Source organism: Heliangelus exortis, chromosome 2, assembly GCF_036169615.1.
Source record: "Heliangelus exortis chromosome 2, bHelExo1.hap1, whole genome shotgun sequence".
Classification (NCBI taxonomy): domain Eukaryota; kingdom Metazoa; phylum Chordata; class Aves; order Apodiformes; family Trochilidae; genus Heliangelus; species Heliangelus exortis.
The window spans coordinates 109,327,154-109,350,321 of record NC_092423.1 but is presented as its reverse complement, the minus strand read 5'-3'; the positions used below and the strand labels follow the sequence as shown (position 1 = coordinate 109,350,321).

The 23,168-nt window shown below is 35.9% G+C and overlaps 1 protein-coding gene across 1 annotated transcript in view; it reads left to right on the top strand.

Annotated features, from left to right (window-relative positions):
- PRKDC (protein kinase, DNA-activated, catalytic subunit) overlaps positions 1-23,168 on the top strand; it is an 83,827-nt gene that overhangs the window by 3,385 nt on the left and 57,274 nt on the right. The window contains exons 6-31 of the mRNA XM_071737504.1: positions 955-1,067; positions 1,770-1,869; positions 2,428-2,483; positions 2,575-2,605; positions 3,618-3,775; positions 4,010-4,156; positions 6,224-6,388; positions 7,260-7,428; positions 8,475-8,524; positions 9,127-9,264; positions 9,558-9,707; positions 10,170-10,285; positions 10,934-11,093; positions 12,018-12,104; positions 12,471-12,590; positions 12,999-13,158; positions 13,578-13,684; positions 14,653-14,743; positions 15,949-16,112; positions 16,749-16,901; positions 18,093-18,200; positions 19,013-19,239; positions 19,688-19,782; positions 20,712-20,811; positions 21,814-21,947; positions 22,462-22,716. Of these exons, the coding sequence (XP_071593605.1) occupies positions 955-1,067; positions 1,770-1,869; positions 2,428-2,483; positions 2,575-2,605; positions 3,618-3,775; positions 4,010-4,156; positions 6,224-6,388; positions 7,260-7,428; positions 8,475-8,524; positions 9,127-9,264; positions 9,558-9,707; positions 10,170-10,285; positions 10,934-11,093; positions 12,018-12,104; positions 12,471-12,590; positions 12,999-13,158; positions 13,578-13,684; positions 14,653-14,743; positions 15,949-16,112; positions 16,749-16,901; positions 18,093-18,200; positions 19,013-19,239; positions 19,688-19,782; positions 20,712-20,811; positions 21,814-21,947; positions 22,462-22,716 (3,354 nt within the window). The remainder of the gene's footprint in view (positions 1-954; positions 1,068-1,769; positions 1,870-2,427; positions 2,484-2,574; positions 2,606-3,617; positions 3,776-4,009; positions 4,157-6,223; positions 6,389-7,259; positions 7,429-8,474; positions 8,525-9,126; positions 9,265-9,557; positions 9,708-10,169; positions 10,286-10,933; positions 11,094-12,017; positions 12,105-12,470; positions 12,591-12,998; positions 13,159-13,577; positions 13,685-14,652; positions 14,744-15,948; positions 16,113-16,748; positions 16,902-18,092; positions 18,201-19,012; positions 19,240-19,687; positions 19,783-20,711; positions 20,812-21,813; positions 21,948-22,461; positions 22,717-23,168) is intronic.

Sequence of the window (23,168 nt, the reverse complement as noted above, 5' to 3'; positions counted from 1 at the left end):
TTTTTGTATCTAATCAGTTGCTATTAGTTCCTAAATATTTAAAACTTGAAAGTGATTCCAGGTTTCTTGTTGTTAACCGGGTTAACTTTGCTAGGCTCTTAACTGTTTTGGTTTTTTTTCCAGGCTCAATGCTGACCTGGTATATTTGAACCTTTGAAGTTTCTTTTATGCCTATTTTGTAACTATACATACATATCCTGATAACCTTGAGCCTTAAGAGTAGTCCTGGTCCATCTAGTGGGTGCTTTTATCAAAAGGAAGGGCTGCCTGTTCTTTCAAAGTTTATGTAAGCCCCAGCTCAGTTGTTAGAGATCTGTAACTTTATTCCAACCCAGCCACTTCTGTCCTCAGAGCTGCAGTTTTGTTGTGATTGCTCCTGCATTTGCCTCCCCTAATGTCAGCTTATCAGTTCCTGCCTTGTCTAATTATGCTATTTATGATGTTAAACAAAGTAATACGAGCTCTGGTTTGGTCATCCTCATTAGTTACAGCTGGAGCCTTGGCTTGGAAGGTCTGGCCCTCAGGCACAGAACGCTTTGAGCTGTAGCTTTTGAAGGTTCTGCTGGGTGTTGGCCTTAGCCCTGATTGTACTTAGAAGTAGTTCTATTCTTTTAAGAGCATAACTTCAAGGCCAGCATCTAACTTGGGTTGGTGGTAAATGCTTCCTCAGTGGATGTGGCCTTATTCTTCCAAGTGGCCTAGTTTTCCAAGTCATGTTTATAGAGTGTGTTTTACTTATTAATGTGAGAGAAGGATACATCTTACATCATAATATGTATATACATATATATGTATATGTACATCATGAAGAGACACCTTTACCACGTGATAATCATCAATTAAAATCCTCAGGAATGGTTTTCTTATGACTGCAAGTTATATAGGAACTGCAATAGTAATGTCAATATAATTATTTCAGTAATTAATATTTAATAATATTAAATTACTTTTTAGTACTGGAGAAGATTTATGAGCTTTTGGGAGTTTTGGGAGAGGTCCAGCCTAGTGACATGATTAACAACTCTGAAAAACTATTCCGGGCTTATTTGGGAGAGCTTAAAACACAGGTATGATGGGATTTTCTTTTTAGACTCTTATATCACTTTGGTTTTTTTTCCTTTGGTGTGTGTAGCACTGTATGTTGGAATACTATGGTAACTAGTACAGTTTGTAGGGTTCTGGCTGGACAGTCTTAAATACTTCCCTAGGAACTGTTAAGGTTTGTGTTCTCTGGTTCTGAGAAGCGGTCAAATAAAAATTCAAGCCCATCAGTGATAGTGAATTAGACAGTGAGAAAAGATAGCACGTGGTGATCCTTGCAGTAGCTCCCCAGCAAAGGTACTGTTGCCATAAGCTGGTATTTTCTGATTTGGGCTCTTAAGAGCTGCCAAATCTCTGCACTTCAGGTAATTATCACAGTTCTGCTGAACTTCGCTTTTCCTATATTCTGCAGTTTTAAGACATAAGTATGTGCTGTGTGGTGGCTTTTGATGCAACATATTTTGTGCTTTTCAAAGAATTTCTTATGCTTCTGTAGTTAAAATCCCTCCTGAATGATATGAAACTTCTGATTAGAAGATGTTTCTGTTGACTTCATGGAGGTGGGTCCTGACATAACTGTATGAAGCTGGGATGTGATATTCTGTCTACACTTCTAGGAACTGGGAAGCCTTGGTGTAAATTTATTTTAGCCTGAAGATAATAATCCTTTTTTCAATTAATGTTTTTGGGGGGGTTTTTTGTTTGTTTTTTTGTGTTTTTTTTTTTAGATGACATCAGCTACAAGGGCCCCCAAGCTAGCTGTTGTAGCAGGATGTCTGAGGGGACTGGCTGCACTCATGTGCAACTTTACCAAATCTGTGGATGAGGGTATGTTCTTTTTCTTTGTGCAAGATAGTTGTACGATTTGATATATTTTAATTATTAAATAACTTAATGGCAACCAGTGCCATTTCTCTCTGTGAATTTAGAATGAAAACTTTCCCACTGGTGGATGGTTTATGCAAAAGCCAGAACTTCCCAGCGACACGGTCCCTGTAGTTGGGTTTTGAGTGGGGTGGCTTCCATCAGTGTGTTTCAGTACATAAATGTTTGCAGTGCTGTTTTCTAACCAGAAACTGGGCAGCTGAGAACCACATAGGAGCTGGAATGTGATTTATACAGAGATGTTTTTCACTAAGAAAAGGCATGTCTGTTAAAATATGGGTATTTAGAAAAAACAACAAATACAGATGTACAGTTTTTTTCCAAATTTAGAAGTATTTCAGGAAAAAACATCTCTGCTTCTTCAAATGAGATATGTAAGGCTTTCAAATATTGCTTCTTTGTACTAATCTTTGATACTAATCTTTGGATACAAATATTTCTGTGTTCACTCTACTTCTTGTGTGTCAATAGTGAAATATTCATTATTGAATTGTTTCACAGATCCTCAGACTGCAAAGGAGATTTTTGATTTTGCAATGAAGGCAATCAACCCACAGGTAAATCTGCTAAAGTTTAGTTGTTCCACATGAATGAATTAGCCCTGATGAAGAATAAATCACATCTGACAAACTTTTTCTGATATTACAGGTTGATCAGAAGCGATATGCAATACATCTAGGTAAGACTGTAAGTTACTTCAGTTTGTGTTGAGGTGGATACCATACATACTATGGTGTCTTTTGTCTGGAGTTGTTTCTTCTGTACTGCCTGTGTTTGGGTTGCTCTAGTTTTCAGTTGTCTGAGCTGGTTGGGGAGCAAAACTGGTGAACTTTAAGTTTGAATATAAAGAGATAAGCATGTATTTGTTTAAACTAGACAAGGACTAATCAACTTACAAACAGCAACATAGTCGTTGATGCTGTTTTCCCTTCTGGAGTAGTACAAAGCTCTGTGTGGGAAGGGAATCATGGCAGGAGCAGATATAAGAAGAATGTAGCAAATTAGGGCAAAGGAGAAGATGGACTGAGTGAAAAAAAAAAAAATAGGAAGAGGGAAGAGTTTCACTAGAAGAAGGAGAAGGAAATTGGAATAAATTATGTTCATGAAGAAAATGAGAAGCTGCCCAGTGGTTTACACAGAAACTGCAAAAATGCAAGGTTTGGGTACTAGGCCCATGACATCTGTGAAGAGTAAAGGTCTCTCTGAAGATAGTTTCCAAACAATTACTTCACTAAGGATCTTGAAATTTCTTTCATGTTTTTATTTGATTTCGTGAAGTTACATATATAATGAATTCTTTATTTGACTGCATCACAGTTTGGTGGAGTGAAGGACTTGGGTATGTGTCCTGATCACAGAAACCAAATCCTTGTGAATTGTGTGGTCAGGTACTGTTTGTAACCAGTAAAGTACCTTTTTTTGTCACTGTTAGTGTAAATTACATCAGAATGCAGCTGTGCTTTTCATCATGGTGTGTATTAGAAAGCAGATTCATGTTGGTTGTCTTTATGCATATGCTCATAATGTTTGTATACTGCTACTGTAATGGCTAGAAGCATACATTCTATACTCTGCAATCATTGTAGATATATCTACCTAAAGTCTTAATGTAGACTTTGTAAAGTCTGGTCTGTTTTTGGAAAGTAGAATTTAAGTTTGGGTTTTAATGAGAATTGTTTTTTAAATTGCAGCTGGTTTACAGTTGTTCAGCTGGCATGCTGCTCAGTTTGGTGCCTTGCTCCTGGACAACTATGTCTCTCTCTTTGAAGCAATGTGTAAATGGTGTGGCCACACACATCATGAGCTGAAGAAAGCCAGTCATTCTGCACTAGATTCATTCCTCAAGCAGGTATTGTAACTTCACTGGGGTCTCTGAGACTAAATCAAAAGTTGAATTTCTTGAAATAATGGGGATATTTTAGTGCTTGGATGTTCACTGAATCTGTTTAATTAATAATTATTTTGTTAGAAGTGCTTCCTGTTAGAAGCCAGGTATCTTTAAAGACTTTCTGCAATTTTTGTTGTTGTTGTTGGCTTTTTTCTTGTTTCTGGAAATCCTGATGTTTTTGTATCTGTTTCACAGGTTTCTGTAATGGTAGCAAAGGATGTGGAGCTCCACAAGAGCACGTTGCAGTTCTTCATGGAGCAGTTCTATGGAATCATCAGAAGGATGGATTCGAGCAACAAAGAATTGTCTGTTGCCATTCGTGGATATGGGCTTTTTGCAGCAGTATGTGCAGAAAACTTTTTCTGATAAAGCAGTGTACTGAGTGGATTTAAAGCTTGGATTCATCTGCTATTAATTTTACAATTTTACAAGGCTTGCGTGAATGCTTTTGTTTTGGGACTAAGTGTTGAACTTAGCTGTGCTGTAAAATACACTGCAAGTCATTAAAAAACATACAGAATTTAGTGGGAGCACTTGCAGAATTTAGAGTTGTGATTACTTCTGCTAGTGCACTGTCTCTGAAGTGGAAAAACCCAGGGCTTCATATACAATTGCCAGAACATAAGGATCTGCTTAATTGCTTAGGTACAGAAAATGTATCTGTTTGCATTTAGATGGTAGAGTCCAGGCCAACTCTGGTCTAAAACATGTTCAGATACGTTTCCTACAGTAGAGCAGGAATCTAAACTGGAAAAGCCAAAACTATTTGGAACTGCTGACTGCAGGACATGGGGAACTGATATGTGAAACAACTGCAAATTAAAAAAGGAAACGACAAACAAAAACCCCATGCTTGCTTATATGTGTATGTGAAGGGCAGGTATGTTTGTCAGGAAGCACCATAAAGATCCAGCTTTTTGTCAGCAATCAATTAAAATGGGAATATAACAGTAAAGTGAAGGTACTAGAAAGGATGATGTTTATATATCTGCAATCTATGTGCTTGATGGTGGTACGCAAACTTTTGTATAACAAAATTATAGACATCTTTTTTTTCCTCTCAAAGTAAAGATTAGGCTAAATAATCTCAAAGATTAATTTAGGTTAGGAAATGTGGTAGAATAGCTAGTTACTAGCTAAAGTCTTTCTGTTTTGCTACCTTTTGAGCAGTGTTTTGTAGAATTTTCAGTGTTTTCTTGAAACCTAGTCTTCCACATCTATGATATGAACTAGAAAGGAATTGAGTTAAAGGTATAGTTTCCACTGAAAAATGAAGTATTTCAGATTACTGAATTGAAAGTAATTGTTAAAAATATGTAGAACACAAGAATTTATTTAAAACTACAGAGTGTTAATACAGACATAGTGTTAATGCAGGATAAAATACTGCAAATTTTAACAGGAAAATGAGATCTTAAAGCTCCAGTCCCTAAAATTGTTGACATGTTAAGACACAGTAATAGTTGTTATCCTATTTAGTCTAAATCTTGGCCAAGCATCAGTTACTAGGTTGTGAGGTAGCATGAGTTTTGCTGCTACTAATTGCTTGATCAATACAGGTTCTATTACCATCTAATGACTAAAATAAATTTCAAGTATTAGGTGCAGTTCTACAAATGATACATGTCTGGCCTTCATTTTGACAGCATGTTTTTTAGGCAGACTAGATTCTTCTTTAGGCAAACTCTTCTACTCTGCTATTACCTAAATCCATCCATTCTTTTTCTGTGGTCATTTCCCTGCTACAATTCTTGCCCATGACCTAGTTCCTTTTCCACAAAATTGCTTTTTGACTTATCTCATGCTTAATACTATGATTTGCAAGTCATTCTGCAGAAAGCTATGAGCACTATTACATACCCTCAAGTACTGTTTGGGGTGCTTTACTCTTGTTCATTAGTTTAGGAATAGTCTTTATTCTCTGTTTGTACAGATCCCAGCACAATAAAAGTTCAGAATTTGGGCTGCTGTGTGAAATATTAAATAGTAGTGGCTTGTGAGTGATAATCGATTAAGCCACATAAAGATGAGCCTCTTACTACTATAATGCAGCTAGGTCAAAATACAAGTGATTGTCAGGACCCATAATAGCAAATTAAAGATATTTGCAACCAAACTCCATGTTTTTCAGGCTGGATTTGAAATCACGTCACTGAAAGTTCAAGTTTTCTCGCAGTACATTTCACTGCATCATTGAACAGCAGCTTTAATTCATTGCAGATAATGTCTCTCATGCATGTAGCAAGTAGGATACTTAGAGTTAATTTATTCACATATATTGATCTCCTGAAAAAAAATTAAAGATTGTTCTTACTATGACTCGGTGAAGGTTTGGCTGTTCTTTATGCTACAGAGTGTGTTTGCTTGCCTATACAAATTTACTAAATAGTTTTATTTTCTCTCCATAAGCCCTGTAAAGCAATATGTTCTAAGGAAGTTGACAACATGTATGTTGAGCTTCTTCAGCGTTGTAAGCAAATGTACCTCACAGAAGCAGAAACATTGGATGACCATCTCTATCAGCTCCCAAGTTTCCTCCAGTCCATTGCAAGTGTGATATTCCATATAGATACAGTAAGTGGAGTATTTGAAGTAACAGTCAATTTTTTATGTCACTGGGGATGTATAAGAAGGTAGTAGCTGTGAGCTTACCTGTGATAGAAAGTTTTTCTTTATCTGAAATACGATTACTTCTAGTTTCTAGTGGGTAGGAAACAGTAGCATGAGAGTAATTTACTAGATTTTACTTGAATTAAGAAAATACACAGAATATACTAAATAAAATGCTACGGTGCATTGTAACAAAAACCATTCTAGCCAAATTCAAGTAAGCTTATTTTTCTTTTAGGAAAAACTATTTATTTGGACCTAGCCTTGCCCTTCTTTTTATGTGATTTATACCACTCTATTGATGCTTTTTCTTTTGGTAGAATCTCTGATGCTACTTCGTTTTTCCTCTGATGCTATGCTCCCTGTATTGTTATAAGGGCTTTCTGGATCCTAGTAGTAGCTGTGAATAAGGTTGGGGAAGACAAGAGACTTTCACTTACACTGTGTTTTCAGATTTTTAAGGATGAATGGATTATATCGCTGTGTTTTTTTTGCTTAATGAAATTGGTACTTCTCTAATAAGGTTAAGATTGGTTCCACTGAAGCCATAATCTATCCAGGAGCTACTTTCCGTAATGTGTTACAGAAAGCTCTTACTCTGCTTGCTTTGTTTTTTGTTTTGTTGTTGTTTTGTGGCTTTTTATTTGTTTGGTTTTTCAATCTAAGATGTATTATTAGTGCTAAGTCTTTTATTCTCAGTGTGGCTTCTGATTTAAAGTCTTGTAACAAAGTATCTTGCTGAAATAATTTAGCATAATTTTTCACATTTGTACTGAGTTACAATAACTGTGTTTCCATTATGGTGGGGTTTTTTTGTTTGTTTAATTTCTTACAGATTCCTGAAGTATACACTCCAGTTCTTGAACATCTAGTTGTGCTGCAGATCAATAGCTTTCCACAGTACAGTGAAAAAATGCAGTCAGTTTGTTGCAGATCTATAATAAAGGTATTTCTAGCTCTCTCAGGAAAAGGTCCAGTTCTTTGGAGTTTTATTAGCACTGTAGGTGAGTCTCTAATATTAACTTTGTAGTAGATTTTGGGGGAGTAGTGCATTTTTGGTTTGATTTTGGTTTTGTTTGTGGCTTTTTCCCCTAAATTGGGTAACTTCTGAGAGAGAGTGAAGTAGCCATTGTGGTAAAAAACTAAGCTTTCTCCCATCCGCTAGTAATGGAGGTTTGGGATTCTCTTTGTGTTATTGTTCAGTATCATAAAAATATTTAGGGAATAGAGTTAACAACTGCTTTGAATGAGTGGCTATCAATAAGGGCAGGAAAACATACTTTTATGATAATATGTTTAAACATAAGATTTATATTACTGCTTTGAAGGATTGTGGGGAGAAAGGGATTTTCCAGACAAATGTAGAAAAAGTCTGTTCAATATGTCTTCAGTCACCCTTACGAAATATCACATAAGGTTGAGTGTCATCTTATTAGAATTGCAGTCTTCTTATGCTCAGGAAATCACATTTTGTAATAATGAAAATTCCAAATATGCTAGTAGACAGATACAGTCCTGTTAGTGTAGCCTCCAGCATGCTGACATCTCATTATAATGAATTTTAGAATTTTTAAAATAATTCTTTTAACACTTGTAATTTCTTTCAATTTAAGAAGCAAATATACAGTGGCTTTTCTCTATTGCTGTGGTATTTTCATTATTTTCCACATTCTTGTTTTGGAATGTGGTGTGTATCCAAAGCTGGAATGAGGTCTATGTGAGAGTCATTGGGAGTTTTTGCCTTTCTCACTGTGGGCATTATGGGCAATACCTTGATCATCACTGCATTCAGACTCAGGGAACAGTCAAAGCAGTATTGGGAAAAAGTAGTAAGAAGCAGTCTGAAATTGGTTTGCCATAAAACATCCTAGAGTTATGGCTCTGATTTTGGCTATATTTGTCATTAAAGAACAATCTGTGTTCTTTTGATTTTCTCTCATCCTGAACAGAATATAGAAAATAGAAGACTGAATTCATTACTAACATAATGAATGATATGGATGCTGTACCTTTTTAAGTCTGAGCAATTTTTTTTGTTTGTTTGTTTCAGTGCATCAGGGATTAATCAGAATCTTCTCCAAGCCAATCACATTTTCAAAGGTAAAATGAATGTTTAAACCTATTTTTTCATCTAGAGTCTTAGCATATACTTTCCAGTTCTTGAAGATCAAGCCCAGCAAACAGGGGAAGGCCCAAACAAGTACTGTCCATTTTTCAACTGTGGCCCAGTTTTTATTAGTCTTTGATTCCTACATGTGCTCAGAATAATGAGTATGTTGCTTTTGTACTGAATTATAAACAATGACAGGAAATAGACTTTTGTTCTCTGCAGTTCCCATTTGCTCAGGTTGTCTGTAATAAAGTAGGTTGTGTTTAAGTTCATCCAGTTTTCTTCCAGGCTAACAGATTATGGATTGTTTAAAAATTTAACTGAATGTATGAAAATTTAGGAGTTTTTTAAAGCTTTTTAATCCTGTGAATCAGGATAACTCCAGAGTTTCTTAAATAACTGACCACTAGAAGGAGAAGAGCTTTAAAGATTTTTAGAGGGCGCTGGTCGTTTTGTGCACTTTTCAGATTGGCTAAGTGAGAAAGCTAGATATTTCAGGTTTCTATGTGCACAAATATTTTTATATTGTGTTGTGGCTTGAGTCAGGTAGTTACATATGCAGTGTTTCTGAAAAATATTGTGTCCTTTTCAGGATTTTTTTGGAAAAGAAGCTTCTGAATCTGAAGACTTCCGTGAAACTGGAGAAGTTGGAAGAGGGAGATGGAAAGTACCAACATATAAGGACTACCTGTATCTCTTTAGAAGTCTACTCAACTGTGACACAATGAAGGTAGAAGCATAGTTAACATGAAAATTAAAAAATGAAAAGTAATCCTGAATCTTATTGCTGATTTTCTAACCCTAGACTTTTTCCTAGACTCTATTATACTACAGAGGAAATATTTTCTGGATTTAGTTAGATTTTGTGGCTCATAGAGTAATTAAACAGGTGTGAATTTACGCTTCTACAGCTGAAAAACTCTTAAAGACAAATTCCCTGAATCATTCAAATATTGTTTAGTAAATTGAAGAAATAATTCTCATTTTGTGTTTTGAAATGCGAACTTTTTTCCTTCTGCAAAGGAATGTGGTTTTGAAGATGAAAACTTCCTTACTGCAAATTCATCACTGCAGTCCCTGAATCGTTTGCTGTATGATGAACTTATAAAATCTATTTTGAAGATTATTGAGAAGTTGGACCTGACTGTTCAGAAACTGGATGTTAATGAAGAGGTGAGGCCTGGTGATGTTTCAATTAATTTTTGCTTTTGTGGGGGAACCATATCGCATTCTTGGTTTTACTGTCATTTTGACTATGTGCCTTCTCATAGTATCCTTGAACTAGTGTTCATACTAGTCAAAACATTTGAATTTGTATTTCTGGATATTGCATTGCACTGTTAGGATATGAGAACACCAGACCCAGAAGACATTCATGGAACCTGTGATGCCTACTCTGTCATCTATTAATTTTCATTTTAATTCTTGCTTTTTCCTTATGAGCAATCTTACTATTTCTTTTCCCATATTATTTCTTTCAGTTGTTGATACATCAATAATTAGTCATTTGTTTATGTTAGACTCAGTAATAACATCAGGAAGAAGAGGACAACAGTCTGTTGATCTGGAAAAAAGCTATAAATGATTTCTATGTTGTCACAGATCAAGTGAGCTTACTTCAGTATTTATTTTCAGGATGAAAATGAATCTGATGATGCTTTGATTGGGCCTTCTTCTGACCCTGCTTCAAACCTGCATCCAGCAAAGCCAACAGACTTTATTGCCTTTATAAATCTTGTGGAATTCTGCAGGTATTAATGTTTTTTTTATACTTCAGAGGTTACAAAGCGGTTGGAAGAACTTTAAAGTGAGATTTATTTAAGATGACTGTGACTTTAAATGACTGACCATATTTCAAATTGCACCAGATGATGAGTATGGAGATAGTAAGTGTGTTTCAGACATTTGAGTCATAGGGAAGAACATCCTAGCTCATCAACTCAGTTTTTTAAGGAGTACGGGAGGCAAGTCATTCACTTTAATAGTAGTGTTATGCATACCTTATATAGAAAATACTTCAGAGACCAGAAATACAGTCTTTATAAAATAGCGTGGGGCATCAAGTGAAAGGTACAGTATTGTTTGCTTGTAGACACCCAGTTGATTTCCCCTAGCAATACTGCAGTTTCCGTAATGAAATTTGAGTATCTGTGTTTGCATAAATTCAGTAATGAGGTAGAGTGAGGAAGAAATGGCCTTGTGCTGTAAAACAAAATAAAAATCTTTCTATGTTTGCAGCATGTAATTATTTTCTCACTGTCTTTGGATCTGCTCTGTTACAGCAATACTTCTCTTTCTTGTACTGACCTGACAGTTTGAAGAAAATGAATCAAGTACTTAATTCAGCTTTGTTTGGTTTTTTTTTTATTTGCCTGTGTGTTTTCTGTGTATCTGCTTAGAGAGATACTTCCAGAGAAGCATGCTGAATACTTTAGCCCTTGGGTATATTCATTTGGTTATGACCTTATTATACATTCAACGAGGATGCCTCTCATAAGTGGATTCTACAAGCTTCTTTCTGTTACAATGAAAATTGCCAAGAAAATAAAATACTTTGAGGTGAGATCTCTTTTCTCAGGGGGGTAACGTTTATCAGTGATGGTTCTGTCCTTCATATATAGTTTATTGTGTGCTATGCAAACTAGTTCATTGGAACTGTAAGCCAGTTTTTTCAAATGTTTGTAGTATCCTCTATCTCCAAAGTTACAAGCACATAGAAAGTAAAAATTTAGACTAGAAGCCCAGTTTCTGAAGAGACACTATCCATGTGTAATGTTTGTTCTGAAATCCTGAGCTGGGTGAACAGAAAGATAGGAGATACTCTTGCAGTGCAGGTGGTACAGATTTCGCTCAGATATCAGAAATAGTGTAGGTGGAACCAGAAGATAAATGTGTGGGTTAAATAGGCAACTTCTGGGGCATATCTGTGTTCCACTCACTGATTTCCTTAGGAAGTAAGATGACCTCTAGTGTTGGATGCACCATTTGATGTATGAAAGGTATTTTTAAAGTGATGGTACTTCATCCCATTCTGTGTGTGGCCCACCGCAGAGCCCAGAACTGCCCCTGCCACTGCTGGTGATGGCACCAAGTGGTGGCCACCAAATTTGTGGTCTCGTTGGTGTAGATGCTTGTACTTTAGATGCTGTTGTGAACTGCTCTTTTCTTATTACAACAGCATTCTTGCCACCTGGGTATGTTAGGGATTTTTTTTTTTCTTTCATGATCTGTTAGATGAGTGGACAAGGAGAAAATGAAACCATTGGAAAAACAGTTTCAGTCCTATATATTTTGCTTATTTAATTAGTATTAAGTGTGTTCCAAAAAGTTGACCCTCGTTGTACTATGTTAATGTTAGTTTTTAAGCTCTGAGAGAGCAAACACAGATTTCAAGTTTTCATTGATATTGAAATTGTTGCATCATATTAGTACTATGTACTACATTTTTTTTAAGACTGTTGACTGCTGGTTTTTGTTTTGTAGGGTATCAGTCCAAGGAGTCTTAGAAAATGTTCTGAAGACCTAGAAAAGAAGTCTTGCTTTGCACTGTTTGTTAAGTTTGGAAAGGAAGTAAGTGATTTTGCTGGCTAATTTTCTTAGTCTGACTATAAACATACATAACTCAATCAAAATTGTCTTCTGAGAAAACTTGCATATATGATTGAAGCATTCTAGCTCATTGAATTTTGTAATATATTGGTGGATTAAAATGGTTTTTGGTCTGTTTTTTACTTACTGCCAGAAAAGGTTTATTGGTAACCTTTTCATGCATACTTGAGAAATACTGTATAATTGAAAATTCAGTGCTTTTGGTCTTCAGATAAATGAGATTCCAGTATTGGTTTTTAATTTTTTTATTTTACATAGATATTACAAGCTAAGTCAAATTTTTTAAAAGTTTGATTGTTCTTCTTGATAAATTTCTCTGAATTTTAGGTTGCAGCAAAAATGAAGCAGTATAAGGATGAGCTGTTGGCATCCTGTCTTAATTTTTTGCTCTCTTTACCACATGATATCATCATGCTTGATATCAAAGCATATATCCCTGCACTGCAGGTGGGTAAAAGTGATCTACAGCTAACAATTTTCTTTCTAAAACACGTGCAAAAAATCTGGAACAAAGTTAGTATTCTAGTGAGCAAGTAAGAAAACAATGAAGCTCCATACTTTCTTCAGAGAGAGAGAGAAAATAAGTTACTTTCTGGATAAACAGTTAAACTTTCAGAATTTCATTTTGCACTAAGCTGACTCAGTGTCTGTGTTGCAATACAGGATGTATCTTCTACTGTAATCTTGAGTGAGATGCTAAGCAGACAAAAGTTGAAGCGAGATGTTAAGCAGAAAAAAGTTGAATCAAGATGTGTTTTATATTAAATGCTGTAAAATATACATAAATATATTTTACCTTTGAGTAACAGTTGTCAATAGAAATGGAACACTGATAGTTGTTCATTTGACATGTAGAATGCATTTAAACTGGGCCTTAGCTGTATCCCGATGGCTGATCTGGGTCTGGATGCTTTGGAAGACTGGTCTGCTCACATCCCCAGACATATGATGCAACCTTACTACAAGGATATTCTACCTCTTCTTGATGGTTATTTGAAAAACTCTGCATCAGCAGGTATATACAGACAAAAAATAATTTGTCTTGAGGGAAAATAATTTTTTTTCATGGTTATATTTAAAGATAAGGATGTGAAATACTTTTTGTCTGTATTGTGCACTTACTTCGGTTGGAACAATGTAACTTCTCTTAAACCTCAAAATTTACCTTTTTCTTGAACTAGGGCTTATTTGCCACTGTCAAACAACCATTAATTGTAGTCATTTTATGAGCTGTTTCTCTGTGATTTGTTCTTTAATCAGCTTAGTTTTCTCTGAGACTTATTTTCCTTAATAAAGGTTTTAAATGAAAGAGTAATCATCCTTTCTTAAAATAAAAACTAACAAACCCAGGCTGGTTTTTTTTAGGAAATGAATAGATGCATGAGGTGCTGGTACAATGAACTAATCTTAATATGCTGCTTTTTTGTTCATCAGTTGAATCCCAGAATAACTGGGAGGTAAGGAAACTTTCTCGAGCAGCCCAGAAGGGATTTAATAAAGTTCTGATACAGCGTTTAAGAAAAGCAAAGACTTTTTCATTGGTAAGAATATTATTTCTTTTTAGAATTAAATGTGAGATAATCACTTCCCTCTGTTTCTCTTTCATTCTAACATGGATAGGGTTTTTTTGTTTGGTTTTTTGGGGATTTTTTGAGGATTATTTCTACTTTAGCATAGTTCAGTGAATCACATTCTACAGCATCTCACACACGTTAGAGGTGTTGTATTCTAGGGTGAGAATGGGAAGCTGGGAATGTGTACAGAAGAACCAGTAAGTCAGCATCACTGCTAGACTTAATATATTATGAAAACAAAAATTTGACTCCTACACCTTAAATTGGGTGCCAGCTTAGCAGTGGTGCAAAAATACCATTTTTGAATGTGTAACTTTTTTTTTTAACTATCTAATGGATAGGTTCATAGTCTTAGACATGCCTACCATTTTGACCAGTGGCTTGTCAAGTAGCTCAAAATAAGTGTAGTTTCATTTGCACAAACTAACTTGGAAAAAACCTTCTTTAGGCGAGAAACTAATAGTTAATCTTATATACATATATGTATAATTCTTTCCAACCTAGTGGTCTTTAAACAAAATGAGTAAATTTTACATCCCATACAGGTAGCTTATGAAAATCAGTTGGCTGCTTACATATAGATACAGGATCTAAACTTTAAATTCTGGGATTAAATAAAATGAAAGAAGTAATTTTTACTTTGGATTTCTTTTCATTTTCTAGACTACTATGACATTCTATAGGTATGTGTTGTCTGTGATGTAAAATTTTATCCTTTACTTCAGAAATGCCAATTGAAAGTACACAAAATGTGATGGAAATGTTTTCTAACCTCCCTCTCTTTTTCTTATTGAATGAAAATTGTTCTCCTGTTTGATGTGGTTTTCTCCCCACAGGTTTTTATTTTACCTTCTTCATCATTTTATTAAGAAGAGACATAAAACGTTCATTTACTTTGTAAATATATTTTGCTGATATAAATCTGTATCATTTAGGATGACAATCCGTCCTTGGAAGCAGTCAGGACTAGAGTGGCACGCCTTCTGGGGTCTTTGGGAGGGCAGATCAACCACAACTTAATTACAGGTGAGTGTTCTGTCAGTGTAAATAAAACTCTATATGCCTCTGATGTCTTTTCAAGGACAGGTATTTTTTGTTACTCATGTTTAAACAGAATTGCTTTCTGGAGTCTAGGAGAGCAAAGTATTCACTAACTTACTATGGAATGCACAAAGTGTGTAGAAAACTTCAGTTAAAGGCAAAAAATTATATACATCTAAGAGTATGGTTTTATTTATTCCCTGCCTTCAGCCTTTGGCTGCAAAGCCATTTTAAAACTTTGCTTAGTTTGTAACTCTTCAGTACCTCTTCCCACCTTCCACCTTTTTACTGCAGTTCTCACTTCATCCAGTTTTTCAGAGCTGCAGACTGTGAACTGTATGTCTCAGAAGTTTTAATTCTTCACTTGTGAGTGCACCATGTCTTTAGGATGTCCAGGCAGTAGAGCTCCATTTGAGTCCCTCCTCCTCTGCTTCTCTCTGCTCAGTCTGTGATAAAGCTTTATATTATAATTATTAAAAAGACATATTTTATCTAATAAAAACACAAATGGAGAAGTACAGTGTAAATACCCAACCATGAGATTTAAATTTTGTTCTTTTCTTTCTGCCAAGTACTTCTGTGTTCCTTATTCAGGAATATTGTGGGAAGGTAGCATTAATCTATGGAAATTAAATACAAAGCATGGTCAGACTTTGTCAACCAAGTTAACAAATATGGGAATATAGAGAGGGAAGGGAGTAAATATAGCAGTTGTCCTTGGAGGGACGTAGTCATAGTAATTTTCTGTGCAACTGCAGGCAACTGTATGTTGGATCTTCTTGCTTGATTTGATCTTTAAGATTTTTTTTAGATCAGTAGAAAATAGAACTAGAATACTGGATGTCTCAAAGAAGTATTTTGAATCAAGTGTGATTCATTGTCTTCTGGGTTTATAATTGTCTCCAAACTTGCCTGTATTGAAACTGGAGGCTGCTGCAACTGTCTCCTGAAATGTTGGCTGCAATTGCTTTTTTCATGTGCTGGATAAACAGCTGTTTGGATGTGAAAATAAAACTGTCCTTCTAACATACTTCTGGTACTTGCTACATCCAGTAACTTATAAATCATTAACATTGTATGGAAGTCTAAGTCAGAAGGTACAGATTTTTTGGCTGAACTCAAGAAATACGTGTTCTGTCCGTATTATATAAAGGTTAATGTTTTGATTTGATATTTTTCAAATGCATTAGCTACCTCTGCAGAAGAGATGATGAAGAAATGTGTATCCTGGGACACTGAGAAACGTCTGAGCTTTGCTGTACCATTTGCAGATATGAAGCCTGTCATCTACTTGGATGTGTTCTTGCCTCGTGTGACTGAACTAGCTCTTTCTGCAAGTGACAGACAAACAAAAGTATTGATGGTTTTCTGCATATTTTTTTTATGTTAGCTGATGAATACTGCATAAAATAATGTCTTCCTTATTAAGAAAGACCTCTTTAAATTAGTTACAGGTTGCAATGTGCCTTCTTTAGTGCTCTTTCATTATGACATTACTCTGAATGTTTAAAAGCTAAAGAGCAGAAGCTGCTAAAAGATCTGTCAGACCTAATATAAAGATGATTTTAAGCTAGTTGCTCTTCAGTTGTGTTTTATCTCCTTCTCATGCCTAGCCTAAGAACTTATGGGCCCAGTCCAGCAGAGCACTTAAACTAATATTTTGCTGCTTTGCCAGATTGGAATGTGGGAGTCCAAGGAGATTCTAGAACAGAGGTGTCCTAGAAAGTGTAATGATGGGTCACTTATTCAGTGATCAATTTTATTCAGCTGCAGAGTGATTGCACATGATAGCCTAAAATATTAGGAGAAAGGCCAGTTAGAATGTGCATAAATGACTTCCATAGATGTGATTATTCCTGGAACAGTGATGTAGCATCGATTGGAATGATTTCTCAAATACCCCCTTTCTTGTGACTCATTCTCTCCTGCCCACGATTTTGTCTTCTCTGAACGTGATGGATGCATAACCAAAGGGATTTTTAAATTTCAGGTTGCAGCATGTGAGCTACTACACAGCATAGTCACATACATGTTGGGAAAAGCATCTCAGATGCCAGAAGGATGTAAAGGTCCTCCTCCCATGTACCACTTGCATAAGCGAGTATTCCCAATACTGCTTCGTCTTGCTTGTGATGTAGACCAGGTAAACAGCTTATTTTACAAGTATTTTAGCATGTTTTAAATATTTTTTAGTGTGGGGATTTATGATTTTGTTTAGAAATTATCTTGTTAGAAGTTATTCTGACATATTGCCTTCCCCTTCCCCACCGCTCAGAGTAATGTGTTTTGTAAACTGAAATTCTATTTTAGGGGTAGTTTCTCAGGATTCTGGGTGGCAGTCTTTTCAAAGATTTCAATAATGGAGTGTAATTCAAAGGAGTGTACAAGTACATGAGGGTTTCAATATTCATGTTTTAGGAATTCAGAGAGTTTGTGATTGCAGTTGTTCTGTATCATTGCATGTGATTTCTATACTTCTCTTTTTCTGTGGTAAGTTAATCTGAGGTGAAGTTGTGTATTTCAGCGTTGAATGAGTGCAAAATTACAGCCCGCAAGAAGAGCATTTGGGAGAGAATTTGTAGCTTCCTCATTGATAGCTAAGGATGATATATTTAAATTAAACATCTGAACTTTGTATTTCTCCTCCTTATACAGAACAGAATAGATACACAAGTTCCTCTCCACTGAAATTGCAGATCTTGTGGCTTTTCAGGCTGCTGTTTGCCCCTGGCATCCAGGGTATATTTTTTAACAGAGACTTTGTGCTCCGTTAAAATATACTGGAAGCTGTGTTACCAGTTTAGGTGAACCAACTTTTACTGGCATAAGGCTGATCATAAACCACAGGGAAATATTATCTGGATCAGTCCAAACCAATGCACACTGTAGTATGAGCATGTACGTATGCATATATGTTTAATGGTTCTTCCCTTCATGTCATAGAGTGACAGTAGTCAATCAGGTTGACTTACAGGTTGAGTTATTGAAATCTACCAAGTTTAAGTAATGTATATGGTAAAGATTCAGAGAGATTTTAGATCAAAATATAGCTTAAAAACAAACTTCCTTCTTTTCCTGGCTGGATGTTGGTGTGTGAGTCTGTGGCATGCAATGTTCTTTGTCTCAGAGACAAGCTTTTGAGGCTAGTTGAAGAGAAAGCCGTTAACCAGATGTTTATGTTTTTTAAATTTTTGTTAGGAAAATGTAATATAAAGCCAATTATTCCTTTTATAGACCCTTTCTCAAAGAAGTAGTTCTTTTTTTATACTTGAATAGCAAAATAGCCTCGAAATATACTATTCCTATCAATGTAGTTGACTTTTACTCTTTTCAGGTAACAAGGCAGTTGTATGAACCTTTGGTCATGCAGCTTATTCACTGGTTTACAAACAACAAAAAATTTGAGAGTCAAGATACGGTGGCATTCCTAGAAGCTATCTTGGTAGGTCGTAAGTCTATCTTTTTTTTTTTTTTCTGTGCCATGTGACTTTGTTTTTAACTAGCATCATTTTACTGCTGAAAGATCCAGGACCACACAAACAGATATAATGGCTCCTTATTTGTCTGAAAGAAGGAAAACAATTTGACAGTTTTCTTTAATATACATACAGTTCTAATGACCATTTAGTGTTTCTTAACTGAGATTTTGATGATGGATTTCTCTGTTTACCATTCTCAAAATACAGGTGTAGCATCTTAAGAGTCTTTGTAGTATTAATGATACACTCTCTTTTATAAGAAAAACTACTAAAATACATTCACACCCACCTCTAAATGAAGGTTGCTTTTGCTGTGTGCTTTTTTTTTTCCTCCTAAGTTTCTTTACTTTCACTAGGTGCAAAAGCACTGAGCTGAAGTTGTTGGAGAAAAAGTATATCTCAGGAGGTTTTTGCAGTACTTTTTATAAATGAAAGTCAGTGTTGTCTAAACTTCTAAAAACACCACTTCTAAATACCACTTCTAAAACAGAGGAAACTGGCTCATCAGAAACTAAGAAGGCTTAGACAAGACTCCCAAAGTGATAGCTGAGGCAGGAATAGATATCCAGATCCTTGAGACCTAGTCCCATGTTGAGAGGGCTGGAAATGCTCTCCTTACAATTACAGTTGTAATTTTGAAGCTATGTAATTTCTAGGAAACTGTACAGTTTCTAAACTTAAAAATCATACTTTGTAAATAAGCTGCTCTAATACTGTGCTGAGACAATGGCAGGGTTTTTCGTTCTTGTAATGAAATACTCTTGTGTAATTTCAGGGTGGCATAGTGGATCCAGTTGACAGCACTTTGAGAGATTTCTGTGGTCAGTGTGTACGAGAATTTTTGAAATGGTCCATTAAGCAGACAACACCAAGGCAGCAGGAGAAAAGCCCAGCAAACACCAAGTCTCTTTTTAAACGCTTGTACAGTCTTGCTCTTCATCCCAGTGCTTTCAAGAGGCTGGGTGCAGCACTTGCTTTTAACAGCATCTACAGAGAATTCAGGTGAGCAGACAGAGCTGCAAACAGTAACTACCTCGGGCTAAAGGGCCAAGGAGATATAAAAAGAATTAAGTGTACAACTTAGTCATCTGCTGATGCTCATGCTATTTATTTATAAGATACCCTTAAAACTGAGTAACTCAACTTGCTCAGTTGTAGGTAAGCTTTGTAATTTAGGCTTTCTGCAAGTGGAGAGCATATACATTTAAATTTCTATCCCAAGTTTATGGGAAGTTATTTATGCCTTTTAATGGTGGTCAGCAAATTTCATCAGTGTGTTTTAGAATGATTTAAATGTATTTGTGCAAACATCTTATGCATTTTATCTCTATGGTATTTTAATTTGTTTGGGTTGGGGTTTTTTTGTTGTTGTTTTTTTTTTTAATAGAATTTTATATTTAGTGCTTTCTCTACTCATGTTTCTCATCAAATTTGTTCCTCATTTTTAAAGGGAAGAAAATTCTTTGGTGGAGCAGTTTGTATTTGAAGCATTGGTTGTATTTCTGGAAAGTCTGGCTTTAGCCCATACAGATGAGAAATCATTAGGTGAGCTATAATTAATTAATTATGGAATGAAGAAAAAAGCCTTCCTGTTGAATCTTGGATTTTAAAAAAAACAAACCTGCTGTTACTGTAGGAAAATAAATGTGCTTATTTTTGCAAAAAAGGGAGGTTTCTTTCATTACTGCTAGAGAGGTAATTTGTTATCCAGTTAGAAACACATTGAATCAATTCCTTGCAATTTATAATGGAAGATTTTGAGCCTCAGAGAAAGAATTTCTTTCCATTTTTGATGATTTGCAGTTTGTTAGTAACCTAGAAGTGCCAGTGGTGCTTCCAGGTTGAGTAAGCTTGATGAAAATCTTGAGATCTCCACTTTTATAACAAACATTGCTCCTTTCTGTATATTTCTGTGGAAGATTTCCACCATTTTCTAATACCCTTTCCTGGTTACCTTGTCATTTTTCTCTACAACAGTATGTAATTATGTGAAGAATCTGTGACCTCTTCCACAATACTAATGATTCCTCAGTACTACTAGTTTGGGATTTTTTTTTCCTTGTTTTTAAAGCTTTGACTTTTACCAGTTAATAGTAATTGGAATGTAAACCCAAAATCTGATATTACACAGATTTATGTCTTTCAGAGAAACAGTTCAGGATATGATAGAGGTCCTGGAAGAAATATTTGTGTGGGAAGATTTTACAGTTTCTGTAAGCATGAACATGGAAAATTAGAACAGGGATTGCTATAGCAGAGGCCTCATGTTTGGCTCAGGCCACGTTGACATGTCTGCTCTTTCATTATTTCTTTCTGTGGTCTTGAAAAATTTACTGTAGAAGCACGGTAATGGAGGTGATAGACAGCATCCTGTGTGTAAGTCTCTTGCACTATTTCTATAGTGATAATACCTTGATCCGTTTAACCAAATTATTCACATTTATTTGTACATGGCAATTCTCTCTTTCTAACAGGTACAACCCAACAATGTTGTGACACCATTAACCACCTGAAGCGTATAATAAAACATAAAGCACATTCTTTGAACAAGGAAGGAAAACGGCGAGTACCCCGGTAAGCTATTTGGCATTCTTTTCCTTTTTAAAGGTTACATTTTGGTTAACAATGTCTGTAGTTCCATTGACATTTAAACTGGATGGGGAATTCATCCTGTGACTGTTGCTGAGAGGGATCTCCTGATATGTGTATTGAACAACTGGTGGGAAATGATGGACATGGTAAAAAAGGATCATGATGGTCATTCTTCATTCCAGTGTGGTAAATTCAGAACAGAGAGCTGACTTTAGTTTAGCAATGACAGAAAGGAAAGAAAAATGTGTTTCCTCCACAGCAGTGTTTATCATGTTAGCACGAGTGTTATGAAGCATCTAGGGAAAACTCCTCCCTCCCAGTCCTTTTCTTTTAAAAAAAAAAAAAAAAAAATCTGTAACCATTAGCAGAAATAGGACAAGCAGCAGTAGGATGATCAGTCATTAAAGAGGGGTGGTGAAAAAGGTGGAAGGAATAAGAATGGTTTCAGTATCAGGCTAGATGAAGCCCTGAGTCAGATGGTCTGATTGCAGAGCTGACCCTGCTTTGAGCAGGAGGCTGCACAAGAGATGTCCTGAAGTCCCTTTTTGACCTGAATTATCCTATGATTCTAAAAAAACAGGCAAGTGGAGTCTGGGAGTTAGCTCACTGCTGTGGCATGTGGTAAGTTAGGAGACTGGATAGTTAGGGACAGGGAAAAACTGGAGAGGTGTATTTAAGCTTTAATCTCCATTTTTGTCACTTTGAGTGTTACAAAGAGAAGGAAGGAGACCTGATTGTGCTTTTCAGGATTTTGCCACAAAGACTTTGCTCTGGGGATCCAATGCAGAATGAGGGGAAAGGAAAACAGTGCAGGGAGTGCTTGTAGAAGAGCTATTCAATGTAATGTAGTTGGGCTTCCATCAGCTAACTAAAAGGACATTCATAATGCTCATGGAACATTTTGACTTTTTTTTTTTCAACTGGAAGACTTTGGTTTCCTGGCAGATGTCATGAGGACTGTTAATCCCTAATATTTTTGTGCAGAGGATTTCCAACTACTAAGTCAGTGTGTCTTGGGGACATTGTCACGTGGCTCTTGGTGCAGTGTGGACGACCTCAGACTGAGTGCCGACATAAAGCCATGGAGCTCTTCTATGAATTTGTTCCTTTATTACCAGGTATTGTAATTCATAGTATATTATTGCCTTTACTTTCTAAACACTGTGCATGCCTTGCCTCTACATTTTCTGTGCCAAGTATTAATTACAAGAAAAATTATTTTTTAAGTAAATGTCTCTTCGCTCACTGCTGCTAAATAAAAAACAAGTAGTTGCTCATATGGGAAATCAAATATTGTGAGAACCTCAGGGTTTCTGGGCGTAAGAGAGAGTTTTATTGCAAATTTCCTTCTAGTCAGAAAGGAGAATTTATAGGCCCAGAACTGTAGTTGCATGCAGCTACCAAGGCAGTATTTGCTGGTTGTTGCCAGTGTCTCAGAAATGGACATCCTCCTTGAGGGTAATTTAAGTAGTGTGACCAAGGCTAGATCAGAACCTGTGCCTTCTCTGCTAGGAGGTCCTGTTTAATATAAAATACAAAGCTTGGACATGCAGTCCATTTGCTTTTAATTTCTTACTAGCTTGAAATGTGTTTTTCCTAAGGCATTTATTTTTATATTTTTATTTCTATCAGGACACAATTCTCCATGTTCTTGGCTGGATAATGTTCTAGAAGACCAAGATATTTCTTTCCTCATTAACAAATTTGAAGGAGGTGGCAGTGATGCCAAAAATCCATCTGGGATCCTTTCTCAGCCAACTCTCCGTGGCATACAGGAGCCCTTCAGTTTACAGACTGTCATGCGGTGGATGGATATGTTCTTAGCAGCTCTGGACTGCTACAATACATTTTTTGAGCTGCAAATGGTCAAACCTCATGAAATACTGGGTGAGCCATTGACTGTTGCCCTAGGTTCATTCATGTCTGTTACAGAAAGCCCATCCAAGACGAGTTTCTAATTTGCACTCGAAGCTATTTTCTTGAATGTAGAGTTGATAGATTTTAGAAATTCTCCCCAGATTTTCAATGACAGTTGTACTGGCTTTTTTTTTCTAAATTAAGTAGTATTTTATTAATAATATATTTTAAAATGTTTCCTCTTAGTCCTAGAAATATGCTGTACAGAAACACCACTTCTGTCTCTCAAGTCTTCCACTCACCAGCAACTTCTTTTACTGTCTCCAAAAAAAAAAACCCCACAATTTATTTCCCTCTGCTGCTGAGCCTGATAGATGCGTTTTAAAAAAAAAATCCTTCCAAAGCTGTTATCTGCTTTTTATTAAATTCTGAAAGGAGATAGCAGAAGGCAACAAATGAGGTACACTTCAAGCTCAGTACAC